Source organism: Zalophus californianus, chromosome 9 (genome assembly GCF_009762305.2).
Source record: "Zalophus californianus isolate mZalCal1 chromosome 9, mZalCal1.pri.v2, whole genome shotgun sequence".
NCBI classification, from domain to species: Eukaryota; Metazoa; Chordata; class Mammalia; order Carnivora; family Otariidae; genus Zalophus; species Zalophus californianus.
The window spans coordinates 24,394,964-24,409,477 of NC_045603.1; the positions used below are offsets into that span (position 1 = coordinate 24,394,964).

At 41.2% G+C, this 14,514-nt stretch overlaps 1 protein-coding gene across 1 annotated transcript in view; it reads right to left on the reverse strand.

The window, feature by feature from the left end:
• Positions 1-2,569: 2,569 nt before the first annotated feature.
• The window catches only part of CFAP54 (cilia and flagella associated protein 54), a 301,093-nt gene continuing 289,148 nt past the window's right edge, over positions 2,570-14,514 (reverse strand). The window contains exon 68 of the mRNA XM_027594798.2: positions 2,570-2,811. Coding sequence (XP_027450599.2) covers positions 2,692-2,811 — 120 coding nt within the window. The 3' untranslated portion in view covers positions 2,570-2,691. The remainder of the gene's footprint in view (positions 2,812-14,514) is intronic.

A 14,514-nucleotide genomic window follows, 5' to 3' on the forward strand; every position in this document is an offset into this window, starting at 1 on the left:
ACCTTCCAAGATACCTTAGCAAACAATGAAGTATCCAGTCTCAAGCTAAATGAAAGCCGAAGGAATGTGGGGCGGGCTCACACACTTATGCCATCCTTTGAGTTAAGGTTATAAGATTGCACGGTGAAAATGTAACAACGCAAACCTCTGCACTGAAGGGCGCTATTAAGAGCCAAATGAGCAGCGCAGGAGCCAGTGCCCAAGGAGTTCTGGGAGCTCGAGGCTCTGCCATTTGAATTAGGATGGAAAGATTCATATAATGCGCAGAAGGAGAAGGAAGAGCGATGCAGACTAGAGGCAGAAACCAAGTTTCTAGTACTCTCCAGAAATGTGCCATTTTCCCCCTGCAATTCAATGAAGGAGAACAAGTCAGCTGGGGTGGGGAATGCGTAAAGCACCTACACATGAAGTGAACCGAGACTACTGCGTTTAAGCCTCTGAATAGCTGGCAGGTGGTCAATTTCTAAAGTAATTTCTTGGAGATTGATATGGAGAAAGATATGGGGAGCTCTGGGGTTTTATTACCCATCACTTAGCTGCTGGTCTTGGCTCCTATTCTCTCGCTGCCTGCTTCCCTCCCCTCTCTTTCTGCTTCCCTTCTTCTTCCCCTTTCCGTTTGCGTCCTGTCATTCTCTGTTATAATTAAAATAGAAAACATTGCAGGTGTCTGCTGTAAAGCATTTGCAGACCCTGGGTATTACATGAAAAAAATAAGCAGCTGCAAATTGTGTAATTTGGTCTTTAAAAAAGAAAACCTGAAAGACATTTCTGGAAATAAACACATCTTTCATCCTGGTAGGTTTGAATTTATTTTTTGTTTGTACTTCAGCCCCTTTGCTCGCCATTTCCTCTCCTCACTGCCTTGTACAGAAAGTTTCAGCTTTAACCAGTGAGTGTTCCTATTTTAGAAGAGATGGGGGAATTTCTGGAATCATGGCTTAAAATGGGGCAACTGTGTCTGTAGGGTGTGGTGCAGTGTTTCAGTCAAAACAACGCCTAAGAATAACAGCGGCTGTAAGTGACTAAAAATGGAGAAAAAGTAAAAATGTGCTGAAATATTATCTGTGATAGTTGGAAGGGATCTGCCATCCCCAGGGGAAACCAGTATATTGGCATGGATGACAACGGGGACTCCAGCCCGCTCCCACTCCGGCCACCATGTTTTCTTGGGGGCATCCACTCAGGTCCGCAAGTCATTTAAAAAAATCTGCTCCTACAGCAGACAATAGGTGTTCCAATTTTAGCTTGAGGCTCAGCTATGTCCTCCTTTTCCTTGACTTTCAAATTTCCCAGAGCAGTGGGATGGGTGCAAGAGAGAGGAAGCCAGTGTAGCAATGAAGAGTTTTAAGTTCTCCAGTCAGACAGAACCAAACTTAAATCTTGGTTCTACCTCTAACTGTGATCATTAGGCAAATTATTTAATTGCCTTATGCTTTTGTTTCCTTATCAGTAACATGGGGTCAGTCATTCTATGTGCATCATGGTCATAATTCTTGTGAGGACAGAAGGAGACGATGCATATGAAGTATATAATAATATAGTGTCTAGCATGGTAAATGCTCCAGAAAGGTCAGGCAGTGATGGTAGTGGTAGTGATGGTGGAGGTGGTGCTGATACCTTCCCTTCCCCTCCTTTTATCCCCCCATAGTGCCATCTCACCTGGTCACATCCATCTACCCACCCATCCATCCTTCCACCCATCCATCCATCCATCCATCCATCCATCCAAGAAGTGTTATAGACCTCTACTATGTGCCAGGCATTATTCTAGGGTTCTATAAAACAGTATATGACTTTATATCCATTAATATTTTAAACGAAGAAAAATGAAAAGCACCCAGTTAGTAAAAACTTACTAGTGGAAGGCATGCATATACACTCCTTGGAAATTAATATTAGGTTGAAGTGAATGGCCTTGGTTATGAGTGATGCTATATTTCCACACCTACATTAAATGTGTAGGTAATTTGTTGTGCTTTTTTGCCCCTGGTGGCTAAACTTCCCATAAGTTAAACTTTCTCTGTGAGAAACACAAAACCCTTGAAAGCATCCTCTCTCCCACAAGAGAAATTATAAACTCCAGTCTCTTGCCAGAGGATTCGGAAGGCCTCACCACATAAGAGCCATCACTATCCTAACGGTTTTCTGCAAGACCCAAACTTTATTTCATATGAAGGTATGGTCATCAGACAATTTCTTTTTCTGAATTCAATGGAAAATATTTTGTTCTTTTCTCTTTCTCTTTCACTGCAGTATAGTTTCCTACTGGAGGCCACTAGCGCCATCCTCCCAGTTATAGAAATCAAAGTTCTTTCGACATTGCCTCATGTGCCCTGGGGACAAAATTGCCCCCAGTTGAGAACCACCGTTTTCATCCAATCTTGTCCTATGGACGCATCTAGAGACAACCTACACGTGAGCGATATAAACATGGGAATAGTTGCACCGGGCACACTGTTCATACTTCTATGCATAGTTCTGTGAGATGGTTTTAATAAGCTACAGCAGCATTGTCATTTAATTCAGATACAATTTAAGACATCACTCAGAACTACAATTTTTGAGGAAATTTAGCTTATGTAAGAAGCCATTTTATTTTGCTTGTTACAAGAACACAGTTCCAGAAATGTTTTCAAACCAAGAAAAACAGCATCAGTTAAATCCTTTATAAGGTTAACATGTAAAGAACGTTTAGGGAATAATTGACACCATCCAGTTGAAAAGGCTTCCTCCTGATACAATACAACCATTAGCAAGGTCAAAAAGTCTCTCAAGATTGAATATAGATGGCAGCGAGATATCAAATGGGACCTGAGAAAAAGCAGAAAGTGTTCATGAAATGCATTGTTTCAAACTGTTGGCTGAAGGAAAGTTCTCAAACATACAAATACCAATTCCATATAATGGTTTTATGTGAAAGATATTTAACTCTTGCCCAAGGCAAAATGACAAGTTTCATATCTCTGCATGGCTAAAATGTCACACGTATCATTTTAGACCCTATTAAGATTCATAGATTAGCCAATAAAACAGTAGATATTTGAGAAATACAGACTATTTGCATCCTTATAATCACTGTATATGATTCTAAAGGTAGGATTTTGGCCCCATTCCTAACAAAATGCTTTCCTCCATAACAGGCTGCCCAGTGGACAAATCTCCCTGTCTGTCTTTGAACTTAAGTCTTGCCACAGTGAAGCAAGCATGTTTGACGCTCACTCTCTCTGAAAGAGGCACTGGGTTACCATGCTGAGAACTAGCACAGTCTCAGTCACCTGAACAGAATGAAAGATTGAAAATAAGACTGCCTTTGTGACCACAGCACTGGTCATTTCAGAGAGAAGCAGGAAGGAGAGAATGATAAATAGGAAGGAACTTTAACGTTTCCTGGGGACCTACTTTATGCAGATCTAGATACTTTGGAAGATGAATGAGCAAATGTCATGTAGAATGACCACAACAGATTAGATGCTTGTGGCCCTAAATTCTGGTAAGAAATTAGAAGACAAGTTTTATTAATTTCTTCTCAAATTGTTAAACGAATCTTTCATTCTTAAGAAAACACAGTGAACCTAAAAGTGGAAGCTGGTTTTTATTTCTTTTTCTTGACTTCATTGGATTAAAACAGGACCAAAGTATTCCAGTGCCTTCTATAACTTAACATAATAAAGAGGTGAAAAAAAATTAATAATGTCCTCCTTTCTCACTCAATCCTGAAGTAATAAGTATTACCAGTTTGAGGAGTACCTTTCCAAGACCTTTAAAATCCTCTGACAAATGTATATTCATGTGGGTTTTTTATTTTACCTTTTTTCTTTCCTTTGTTTTTTGAAATAGGATAACTAGGTTTCCATTATTTGCTTTTTCAATTACCAGTATGTAAGAGAAATCCCTCTTTAATCAATTCAAGGAGGCAGAATAACTACATGGAGTTTAAGAGTGTGTGTTCTGGAGTAAGACTGCTTTGGTTCAAATTCAGACCTCACCACATACCAGCTGTGTGAGCTTGAGTAAAATATTTGATCTGTTTGAATTTTAACTTGGTCATCCATAAAACAGAAATAATATTGTTATTACAATTATTACAATGTATTGTTGTTACAAGATGGAATAAGTTTATACATATAAAATACTCAGAATGATGCCTAGCACACAATGAACACACAGTAAAGGCTACACATTACTATCATTGTCAAGCATATTCTTTTTAATGGCTACATAACAATGCATGGGATGGCTGCATCCTATTGTTCAATCAATCACCATAAAGGTTGTTTCTAGTTTTTGTACATGTTTGTTTATTCATATACATCCTTGGGTAGAGATGCTTCTATTTCTGTACTACTGATTCCCCAAGATGGTTTGGTTTAGTCAAAGGGTATTTACATTTTACATTTTAACATTTCTTGCCAGATTACTTTCCAAATAGGTTATGATAATTAACACTTCAACCAGAAATATACAGATGTATAGATATCCAATTGACCCAGATCTATTTGTTGAAAAGACTGTTCTTTCCTCACTGAGCTGCAAAGTCATCTTTGACATAAACCATTGGGCCAAATATGCATGGATCTCTTTCTGGACTGTATTCTGTTCCATCGGACTATATACTTACTCCAATCCCACACTGTTATTACAGCTCTTTCATAAGACTCGACAACTAGAAGTGTAATTCCATTAGCTTTGTTCTTTTTTTGCATGGTTTTGGCTATTCCAGGTCCTTTGCATTTCTGTGTAAATTCCCTGATACTACAGTAAATGATAGCTTTTCAAATCTTTCATTTATAATTTTTGCCTGCTATATAGAAATTGCAAACATTCGTATGCATATAGCAACTTTGCTAAATTCACTTATTCATTCTAAGAGTTTATCTGAAGACTACTTTGGACTTTCTATGTCTATAAATAATAAGAATTGTATTCCTTCCTTTCTCACGCTTACACCTTTCTGTTTTCTTCCTTTACTTCACTGGCTGAGAATCCCCATGCCATATTAATTAGAAATGATGACAGGATGTCATCAACATATGATTAATTGACTTTTCAATTCAGGAAAAAGGGAAAGGTTTATTTAATGAATGGCATTGTGAAAGTATCTACTACTAAAATTCATTCTTTTCTTTACTTACATCCTCTACTACTTTTGTTAAATTTATTCCTAGGCATTTTATAGTTTTGTTATTATTGTGAATGTTTTAAAGTTTTAAAAGTTCTGTTTAAAGTGATTGTCCTTGGGGCACCTGGCTGGCTTGGTTGGTGGAGTATGTGAGTCTTGATCTCAGGGTTGTGAGTTTGAACCTCATGTTGGGTATACAGATTACTTAAAAATAAAATCTTTTTAAAAAACGGTTATTCTTAGGGCGCCTGGGTGGCCCAGTTGTTAAGCGTCTGCCTTCGGCTCAGGTCATGATCCCAGGGTCCTGGGATCGAGCCCCACATCGGGCTCCCTGCTCCGCAGGAAGCCTGCTTCTCCCTCTCCACTCCCCCTGCTTGTGTTCCCTCTCTCGCTGTGTCTCTTTCTGTCAAATAAATAAATAAAATCTTTTTAAAAAAATGGTTATTCTTAGTAGAAAGAAAGTTATTAATTTTTATATCAGCCACTTTATCAGATTCTCTTAATCTAATCATTTTAAAAACGCTTACAGTTTGGTTTTGCAGTTATATCCTTTACAAATAAATACAACTTTGTTATTTCTTAGTATTTATGTTACTGATTTTATTCTCTTGTCTCATTGCAATAGCTAAAAATTTCAAAGTAATATTGATTCTTAGAAGTGCTATGGAGTCCTGTTACTCCTAAAAATTCTACCACCTAAACATGTTCCAGGTAATTTATGAAAGTTTATTTTGTTAAACAGTAAAATTAAAAAGCCACTATCATCAAAAACATGGAGTCCAGTTTTAAAAAATGTTGAGTTAGGTGAAAATGTGAACTTTATCTCACACCCGAAGTACATCAATGCTATAAACATTAAGGGAATCTGAATGTGCTTTAGGAAGTCAGAGTTATGTCTTTTCCCAGAGAATTCAAGATTTTACAAATTAGGATTTATAAGATTTCAAATAAAATGATAGAGTTAAAAGGTAAAGCATTTCTTTAAACATGTTCCTTGATTTGTATCTACTCAATCTTGATACCAGGACATTTAAAGTAAGCCCACATAATGTTTTATAATGTGAACACCCCATGAGGCTCAGAGACTTTTTTTTAAAGATTGATTTATTTATTTGAGGGTGGGGAGGGGCAGAGGGAGAAGGAGAGAATCTCAAGCAGACTCCCCGTTGAGCAGAGCCTGACCTGGGGCTCAATCTCTCCACCCTGAGATCATGACCTGAGCCAGTCAAGAGTTGGTTGCTTAATCCACTGGGCCACCCAGGTGCCCCAGAGGCTCAGAGTCTTCCAGTGACTTACCCAAGCTCCCTCAGCTAGTACGTATCAGAGCCAGGATCTATATTCCTGGCTGCTCAGAACACATTCCTAACCACCCTGCAGCACGGCCTCTCCCCTGCTGCCCAGCTGTCCTCGGAGCCCCCCCCCCCAGCCATGTGTGGCCACCCCAGAAAGCCCCTGCTCCTTGCAGACTCTCCCGCTCACACCTGACTGCACTCTCCTGCTCCCTCCCACGGGCTCTGTGGCACTCTGGACCCTTTTCCAGTTTTGAATTTTGGAGATTTTATGGAAGGTTCTAGGGCTTCCATATGGAATTTCTCAAGTAAAGTTAAGCTTAGGTGGAATTACTAAATTTTTTTGTTTGTTTGTTTTGGCCATTCAATGGAGACTGGATTGGCAATCGTATAATCATGGGGGAGTCTTTTCTGTCTTTTGTAAGTAGCTTTCAGTCTGAATTATCCTGGATAAGATACCAAGGAGTTCCGGTTCCTTTTCATGGATCAAGAAAGGCTTTGTGGAGAGAAAGGAAGAAAACAGCCTGGCAGGTAAACAGACTGTAAATTAGTTCAAGTAGGTTCTGCTTTAAGGGTCAATATTAGAGAAACGGTGATGGTTCTGCCTGAAAAGGACAGAAGTTGGAAATAACAAGAGGAAAGGACAAAAGGTAATCAAGTTGGGGTGCACTGAAGGGGTTCATTGCCAGGACTTGAGCTTGTCTGGGGGAGTTCCGAAAGTTACTGGAGAGTTAAAGGTTATTTGCCAATGCTATATTTTATATGAGTTTCTGCATGAAAACTAGATTCTATCATAATGAAAGATTTTATTACTTCTGTTCTTTTGTTCCAATAACTTTCCTTGACTGAAAGAGAAATCGTATAGTCTTCAAAGTACCTATGGTTTTTCTCAATCCAGTGAGGTTTTATTGAGCACCTATGTTGAGAACTCTTCTTGCTTCTCTCTCAGCACAGTGTCAGTTGCCTTTTCGTTGCTTCTATGTGACCAAGAAGACCAAGAAGAAAGGGGAGGGGGAACGCCGAATTCCCACTACCCAATCAGGTTTGCCTACTCTTTTAATTGGTAAGTGGGTTATCAAAAACTGTGAGCCTTGTGATATGGATGGATTTAACTTTGCCTCCTTTCTAGGACTTTCAAACACAGAGAGCCAGAGCCACGGGGGGGGGGGGGGGGGGGGGGCGGTGGGGGGGGGAGGTTTAAAAGCCTCAAGGCAGGAAAACAAATGCTGTTTTCATCCAGCCTTCTTACATGTAAGTTTCTGTACCATGTGAGAGTTCTATCTCAGTATATCCCCTGAGTCTTCGAAGTTAATAATTAATCGGGTTTTTTTTTTCAGACTGGGGGAAAACATGCATTCCACAGTAGGAAGGATTATATGATACTAGTTTACTTAAGAATCAATATCATGAATGACTGGTGACCCATCGGATAGCAGTTCTAGATGAGAGGGAACTACAGAGATTTGGTTTCACTGTACTTTATATGATCAAGAGAACCCCACCACCGACAGTAATAGGTATTATCTCCCCAGAAATAGCACCCAACTCTTAAGAAGGCAAGAAGGGCTTGTGTACAACTCTACCAGACCACGGGAAATTTCAAACTTTGCTGAGAACAAGATTATCTTTTCCATCACTCTAATTTTGTGTTAATAAAACTTTAAATATGACCAAAAAAAGGGTTCTTTTTTAAACATAATATGAGATCAAAGGGTCATTCTGGTAAGACGGTAGAAATCTTTTAAAATTAAATTTTAAAGAAATAACATTATTATAAAGACATCTTGCAGAGAACAAGAAAATTAGAAATTAAAGATGGGATATGGGACAGAAAGCATTTGTACAGAGAACTGGTTCAAATGTTATATTATCTAAAAATAGGATTGATTCTTCTTAAATCATCATCACCACCACTGCTATTGTCACTGTGCCACCACGGAGACCTTGCTGTGCATGGCATTTCCTTCAGCTCTTGAGGAGAGTTCACCCTTTAAGAAAGGACAATTCATGCTCAGACACATTGTCCCACACGCGCAGGAAACCAAATGTTTCAGTCAGGCCAGAAACTGTTCGACAACATTCAAGGGCCCTGTCTCTCTTCTTATATCTAAGTAGATGCCAAAAATGTTTTGAACAGTGGCCTCTTTATTGGACTACATGAAGAATGCCTCCCTAAGGGAAGATATATTGAGGGGGACTACATCCACTGGGTGTACATTGAAAAATCAATCTTAGGATATGCTCATAGTTTAGAGTCGTGGTATAAGAAAAACTAATTAATTGGTCTTTGTCCCAGGTTCCTGGCATAAAGCTCCTAAAACCACTGGGAATTTTCCTTTGTCTGCTAATAAGATGACTATGGCAGGAAAGGGGCCTGATAGCTTCAGGATGGAGCTGGTCACCAGGAAAACCAACCATGTGATTGGAGGGTTGGAATTTTCAGCCGTAGGCCCTGATTTCTGGGGAAAGGAGCAGGGCTGGAGATTGAGTTTGATCATAATGGCCAACCATTTAATCAACCGGACCCATGTAATGAAACCTTCATAGAAACCCCATAACCACAGGCTTCAAGGAACTCCTTGGTTGGTGAACACCATGATGTGCTGGGAGGATGGGGCACCCCGAGAGGGCATGGAAGCTCTGCCCCTCTCCACTCCCCATATCTTGCCCTGTACATCTCTTCAATTTGACTGTTCCTCAGTTGTATCCTTTATAATAAACTGATAATTGCAAGCAAAGCGCTTTCCTGAGTTCCGTGATGCATTCTAGTGAATTATCGAATTGGAGGGGCTATCATGGGAACTCTCAAATTTGTAGTCTGCGGAGCAGAAGTGTGGATAGCCTGGGCACTTCATTTGTAGCTGGCATCAGAAGTGGGGGCAGTCTTGGATTAAGCCTTTCATCTGTGGAGTCTAGGCTAATTGAATTGAATGGTTAGACACCCAGTTGGTGTCAGCAAATCGCAGAATCGGTTAGTGTCAGGAAAAACCACCTAGCAGTCATATCTGGCATTATGTAAATTAGGGCTGTGCTCAGCTATGAGTGTCTCTGGGCCTTTGGGGCCTTCTACACTCCCCTCCTCCTTGGCAGCTCTTAGGCATATACTGCCCTTCACACCCCTTCCCAGGCCAAGCAGAGGCACGCCTTGATGAAAAGCGACAGAGCTGACAGTGACATCTCCATTATGGGTATATGCTTTTTAGAGGGAACTATTTAAGAAAACAGATCCTGTAAGAAAACAATCCTGTAAGGCCAAAAGAGATCTTTAAGAAAAAAAGTAAAAGTTTAGGCTGTACATATCAGGCTTATTCTAACTGCTCAAGAGTCTAAGGCCCAGGGAAAAGAGTCTTTGAAATGTGACACCCTACTGTGCAGAAAGAGCAGCTGCTCCCTCCCTCTCTCCAGGAAAGTATTTTTCACCAGATAAAGAACTAATAAAGGGTCTCAAACAGGGCAAATCCCCTTTAAAATATCAAAAGCTCTAATCAGAACAGGAAGGATGAGTTATGCAACCAACAATAAAGTGCATGGGGCATAAAGACTAGATCCAAGTTCATGGCCAGTGGTTCAGTGCTTATAATCAGGGCCTTGGGGGAAGAGTGAAAGTTTCTTGGAGGGAGGATTTAACGGAAATGCCTGTATTCAATGTGTTACAAAACTGAATGCCTATTTCTCATTCCCGGTGGAGACGCAAGAGCATAAATTTTGATATAGTACTTATATGTGATTACATCACTTTACATCATTGCCTTTATTTTCAGAAGATAGTTTTTTTATTTTTTTATTAACATATAATGTATTATTTGTACAGGTCTGTGGTTCAACAGTCTTACACAATTCAGAGGGCTCACCATAGCACATACCCTCCCCAGTATCTATCACCAGCCACCCCATCCCTCCCAGCCCCCTCCACTCCAGCAACCTTCAGTTTGTTTCCTGAGATTGAGTCTCTTATGGTTTGTCTCCTGCTCTGGTTTCGTCTTGTATCATTTTTCCCTCCCTTCCCCTATACTTTCAGAATACAGTTTTAAGGCTTTACTGAGTCCTTGTTTTTTTTAGCCTGAAAATATACATTTTTCTAAGAAAGGAAGTCTGTATTTATTGAGGATTGCAAATGGGCTGGAGTCTTCGTTTTACAGAGTTTATTTCATCTGTAAATTAACTGCTAAATGGAGGTCAAGAGAAAATGTGATTGAGCTATGGGGTCAATTGTAGAATGTAGTTTTAATCATGATTGGGTGACATGTGTATGATGTTTTCTCCCTACTTCTCTGTTGGAAAATGAGCTTCAAGCCAGAGTATGCTTCCTAGTTCCTTTGGAACTCTTCTAATTCCAATAAATAAGGATAATTGAGCATTCATGTATTCATAACCAATCAGGGATTTTATTTTTATATTTTAACTCACTGCTGAGGTTCAGGCTCCTGGGAGACAGACTCTAAGATGGAACTCAGCTTCCAGGAGGCTTATCAGGAAATACTCTTGGGATCAACACCCATGGTGAAAGGGAAGACAGCAGGACTGGCAGAGAGAGAAGATGGGCTGCAATGCAATCATGAGGAAGGGCTCAGCCAACACCATAGGGCTCTGAAGCTGGGATGGCCCTTCAGAGGTGCTCTGAACTGTGGTAGGGGTCAGGTCTCTGCACCCCATATCAACCAGTAACCGGATGCTGACTCCCCCAAGAAAGAGGCCAGCTCCTTTCCCTGTGGGCGATTCCTGGAGAGAGTTGAGAACCGAGGGCTGTCAGCCGGCACATTGGGAAAAGGAGCTCTTCAGTCCTGAAGGGGAGCTCTGGGTGGCTCAGTGAAGGGGCCATGACAGGCACAAATATTTAATTCAATGGTTAACTATAAAACCATTAAACAACTAGCAATATGGCAAAAAGCATACTAGTATATAACTAATACAAGCCAAAGGGAGATTTAAAGTAATAACTAAATAACAATTCTTATACCAAATTTCCAGATGCTGCTTTTCTGGGTCACAGTAAGACGAGCTTAATACATTTTCAGTGTAACTCTTATTAATCACTTTATTTGATTACCCTGAGGAACGGTCCCCCTTCTGAAGTATGAGGAGAAGAATCAGGAAACAAAGAGGAGGAGGAAGATTCAGAAACAATTTCTTCCCTCAAATAATACCTTTCCATAAACTTAAATATGAAGAAATTCAGTAATTTCACCTCAGCTTAACTTTACTTGAGGAATTCCATATGGAAGCCCTAGAACCTTCCATAAAATCTCCCAAAGTCAAAACTGGAAAAGGGTCCAGAGCGCCACAGAGCCCATGGGAGGGAGCAGGAGAGTGCAGTCAGGCGGGAGCGGGAGGAGAGGCTGCAGAGAGCAGGGGCTTTCTGGGGTGGCTGCACGTGGTGGGGGGGGCGCTCAGAGGACAGCTGGGCAGCAGGGGAGAGGCCGTGCCACAGGGTGGTTAGGAACGTGTTCTGAGGAGCCAGTCTGCCTGGGTGTAGATCCTCTAACACTAACTAGCTGAGGGAACCTGGGCAAGTCACTTAAATTTCTCACATGTAATATATGGATAATAACAGTCTCTACCTCAACTAGAAACAGAAATCTGAGGTCAGACGCTGACCTTTAAAAGGTATGTGCATATTCATGTCTGATTGCTGCTGCGACAGCCTATGACAAACGCAGGGGCTTACAACAACACAAATCTGCTCTCCCACAGTCCCGGAGAAAAGAAATTGGAATTTAGTTTCACCGGCTGAAAATCAAGGTGTCAGCAGGGCTGGTTCTTTTTGGGGGCTGCAGAGGGAGAATCTGTGTCTTTGCCTTTTGTCGCTTTTATAGGCCACCTGTTGCCCTTGATTTGTAGCCCCCACAGCATTCACGCCAGTCCTGCTTCTGTCACCATATGCCTTCTCCTGTCGTTGTCAAATCTCCCTCCACCTCCCTTTTATAAGGATACTGTGACTACATTTAGGGCCCACCTGGATAAGCCAGAATAATCTCCCCATCTCAATACCCTTAACTTAATCATATCTGCAAAGCCCTTTTTGTCATACAAGGTAAAACGTTTTGGGGATTAGGGCATGACTCAGCCTACTGCATGGGTGATTAAATGATATGGCTTAGTTCATAAGAATATCATATTTATATCCTATCTGCTCAACAAAGTCTTCGTAGCTGCAGTTATTGCATTGTTTCTATTTAAAAATTCATGGCATTATTTGCAACAACATGGATGGAGCTGGAGAGTGTAATGCCAAGTGAGGTCAGTCAGTCAGAGAGAGACAAATACCGTATGATCTCACTCATATGTGGAATTTAAGACACAAAACAAATGAACAAAAAGAAAAGACAGAGAGAGACAAACCAAGAAAAAGACTCTTAACTATAGAGAACTGATGGTTCCCAGAGGGGAGGTGGGGGTGTGGGTGAAATAGGTGATGCGGAGCAAGAGTACATGTAACCATGACGAGCACTGCGTAATGTATAGGGTTGTCGAATTACCATACTGTACATCTGAAACTAATGTAACACTGCAGGTTATCTATACTGGAATTAAAATAAAAAATAAAATAAATATATATATAAAAATTCATGGCATTCCTGTAAAATGCCTATTGTGCCAGAAGTTATTAGTGTTCACTAAAACACATACTCGTCCCTCTATAATTCTCTATGTCCTTGCATATCAGGTTGAAGCCAATACGATATGAACAGAAATTATGACAGTCATTCCATGCTGGCTCTTGGAAATGGTCACCCTAATTTATTGCCTACACTGGGACACTTTCTGAGAGTAAAAAGGAAGTATAGTAAGCATCTCTCCAAATCAACAGGTGTATGTTATGAGTGTCGCAGGCAAACTGAGATGCATGGTCGCCCTACTTAAAATTGTCCAGTGAAGTCCTCTAGCTCCTCTCCTGCAGTGGTGACCTCCAAGGCCACGTGGTCCAGACAGCATGGCTACAAGTAGAAGGAGAGCTATCCCACCCTCACTGAACTTTGCATGAGAAAGAAAGGAACCTTTATTGCCCCCAAGAGTTGGGGTTTGTGGGCCCAGCATAACCTACCCCATCCTGTCTAGAACACATATGCTCTGGCAAGTCTGGCAAGCTTGTCCTCCCCTTATCATATTGGCGGGGGGGGGGGGGGGCGGGGAATGCCATCAGAGTGAGGGTTTAACTCCACTGAAAGATCAGAACTTTGAATCTCAGCAGCAAACTTAGAGGAAGAAATGCTGTAAGTGGGTACACTGAAGCTGGGCTCCCTCCTGAAGGGCTGTGTCAAGTCTGCCTGTGGGCTTTTGTCCTAAGATGTAGAAATGGAAACCCCAGAGTTCGAACAATACCTGCCATTTCTTGATGGTTATAGTCTGGCAACTAGAAACAGGAAGGTTTTATTTTTTATTTTTTTTAATTTTTATTTATTTATTTAAGGGGCAGAAGGAGAGGAAGAAGCAGGATCCCCACTGAGCAGGGAGCCTGACACCGGGCTCCATCCCGGGACCCTGGGATCATGACCTGAGCCGAAGGCAGGCACTTAACCGCTTAACCAACTGAGCCACCCAGGCACCACAGGAGGAAACTCTTTTTTAGAACAAAGGCTTGATAAAGAACATGAACTGAAGTTTGCATTTTGTTCATGGGACTTTGTCGCTTAGAATCAAAGCATGACAGCCTTTGTTCATAGCTTCCACTTGCAGCAGCAAACTGGAGGGCAGACCTCCTGTGCAGAGCATGGAAAGAAAAACTGCTCACGCTGACTTCTTTATTCATCTCAGCAAAAACTGCAAGCTGCCTGCAAACCGCTCTCACAACATGGCCAACGCTGCCCGGTAAGGTCTGATAGAAAGTCTAACAAAGTGTGCAATTTACAGAGGAATTTCACATAAATCCTTTCATGGAACTCTTCTTCGAATTTCTAACTTGAGCAGTCAACCTTTGTCTGTCAATATTAATAAAAGGATGCGCACGAGAAGGGGGCAAGGGAAGAGGGAAAGGCTAGACGGGAGGAGGAGGAAGGACAGAAAGAGGTGGAGTAAAAATCCACCACGGAGCTTCCCTGAACATCTGCAGGCGCTATGACCCAGGTTCTGCATCGGGCACTTTGGGCTACGGACAATTCTGTGGCCACA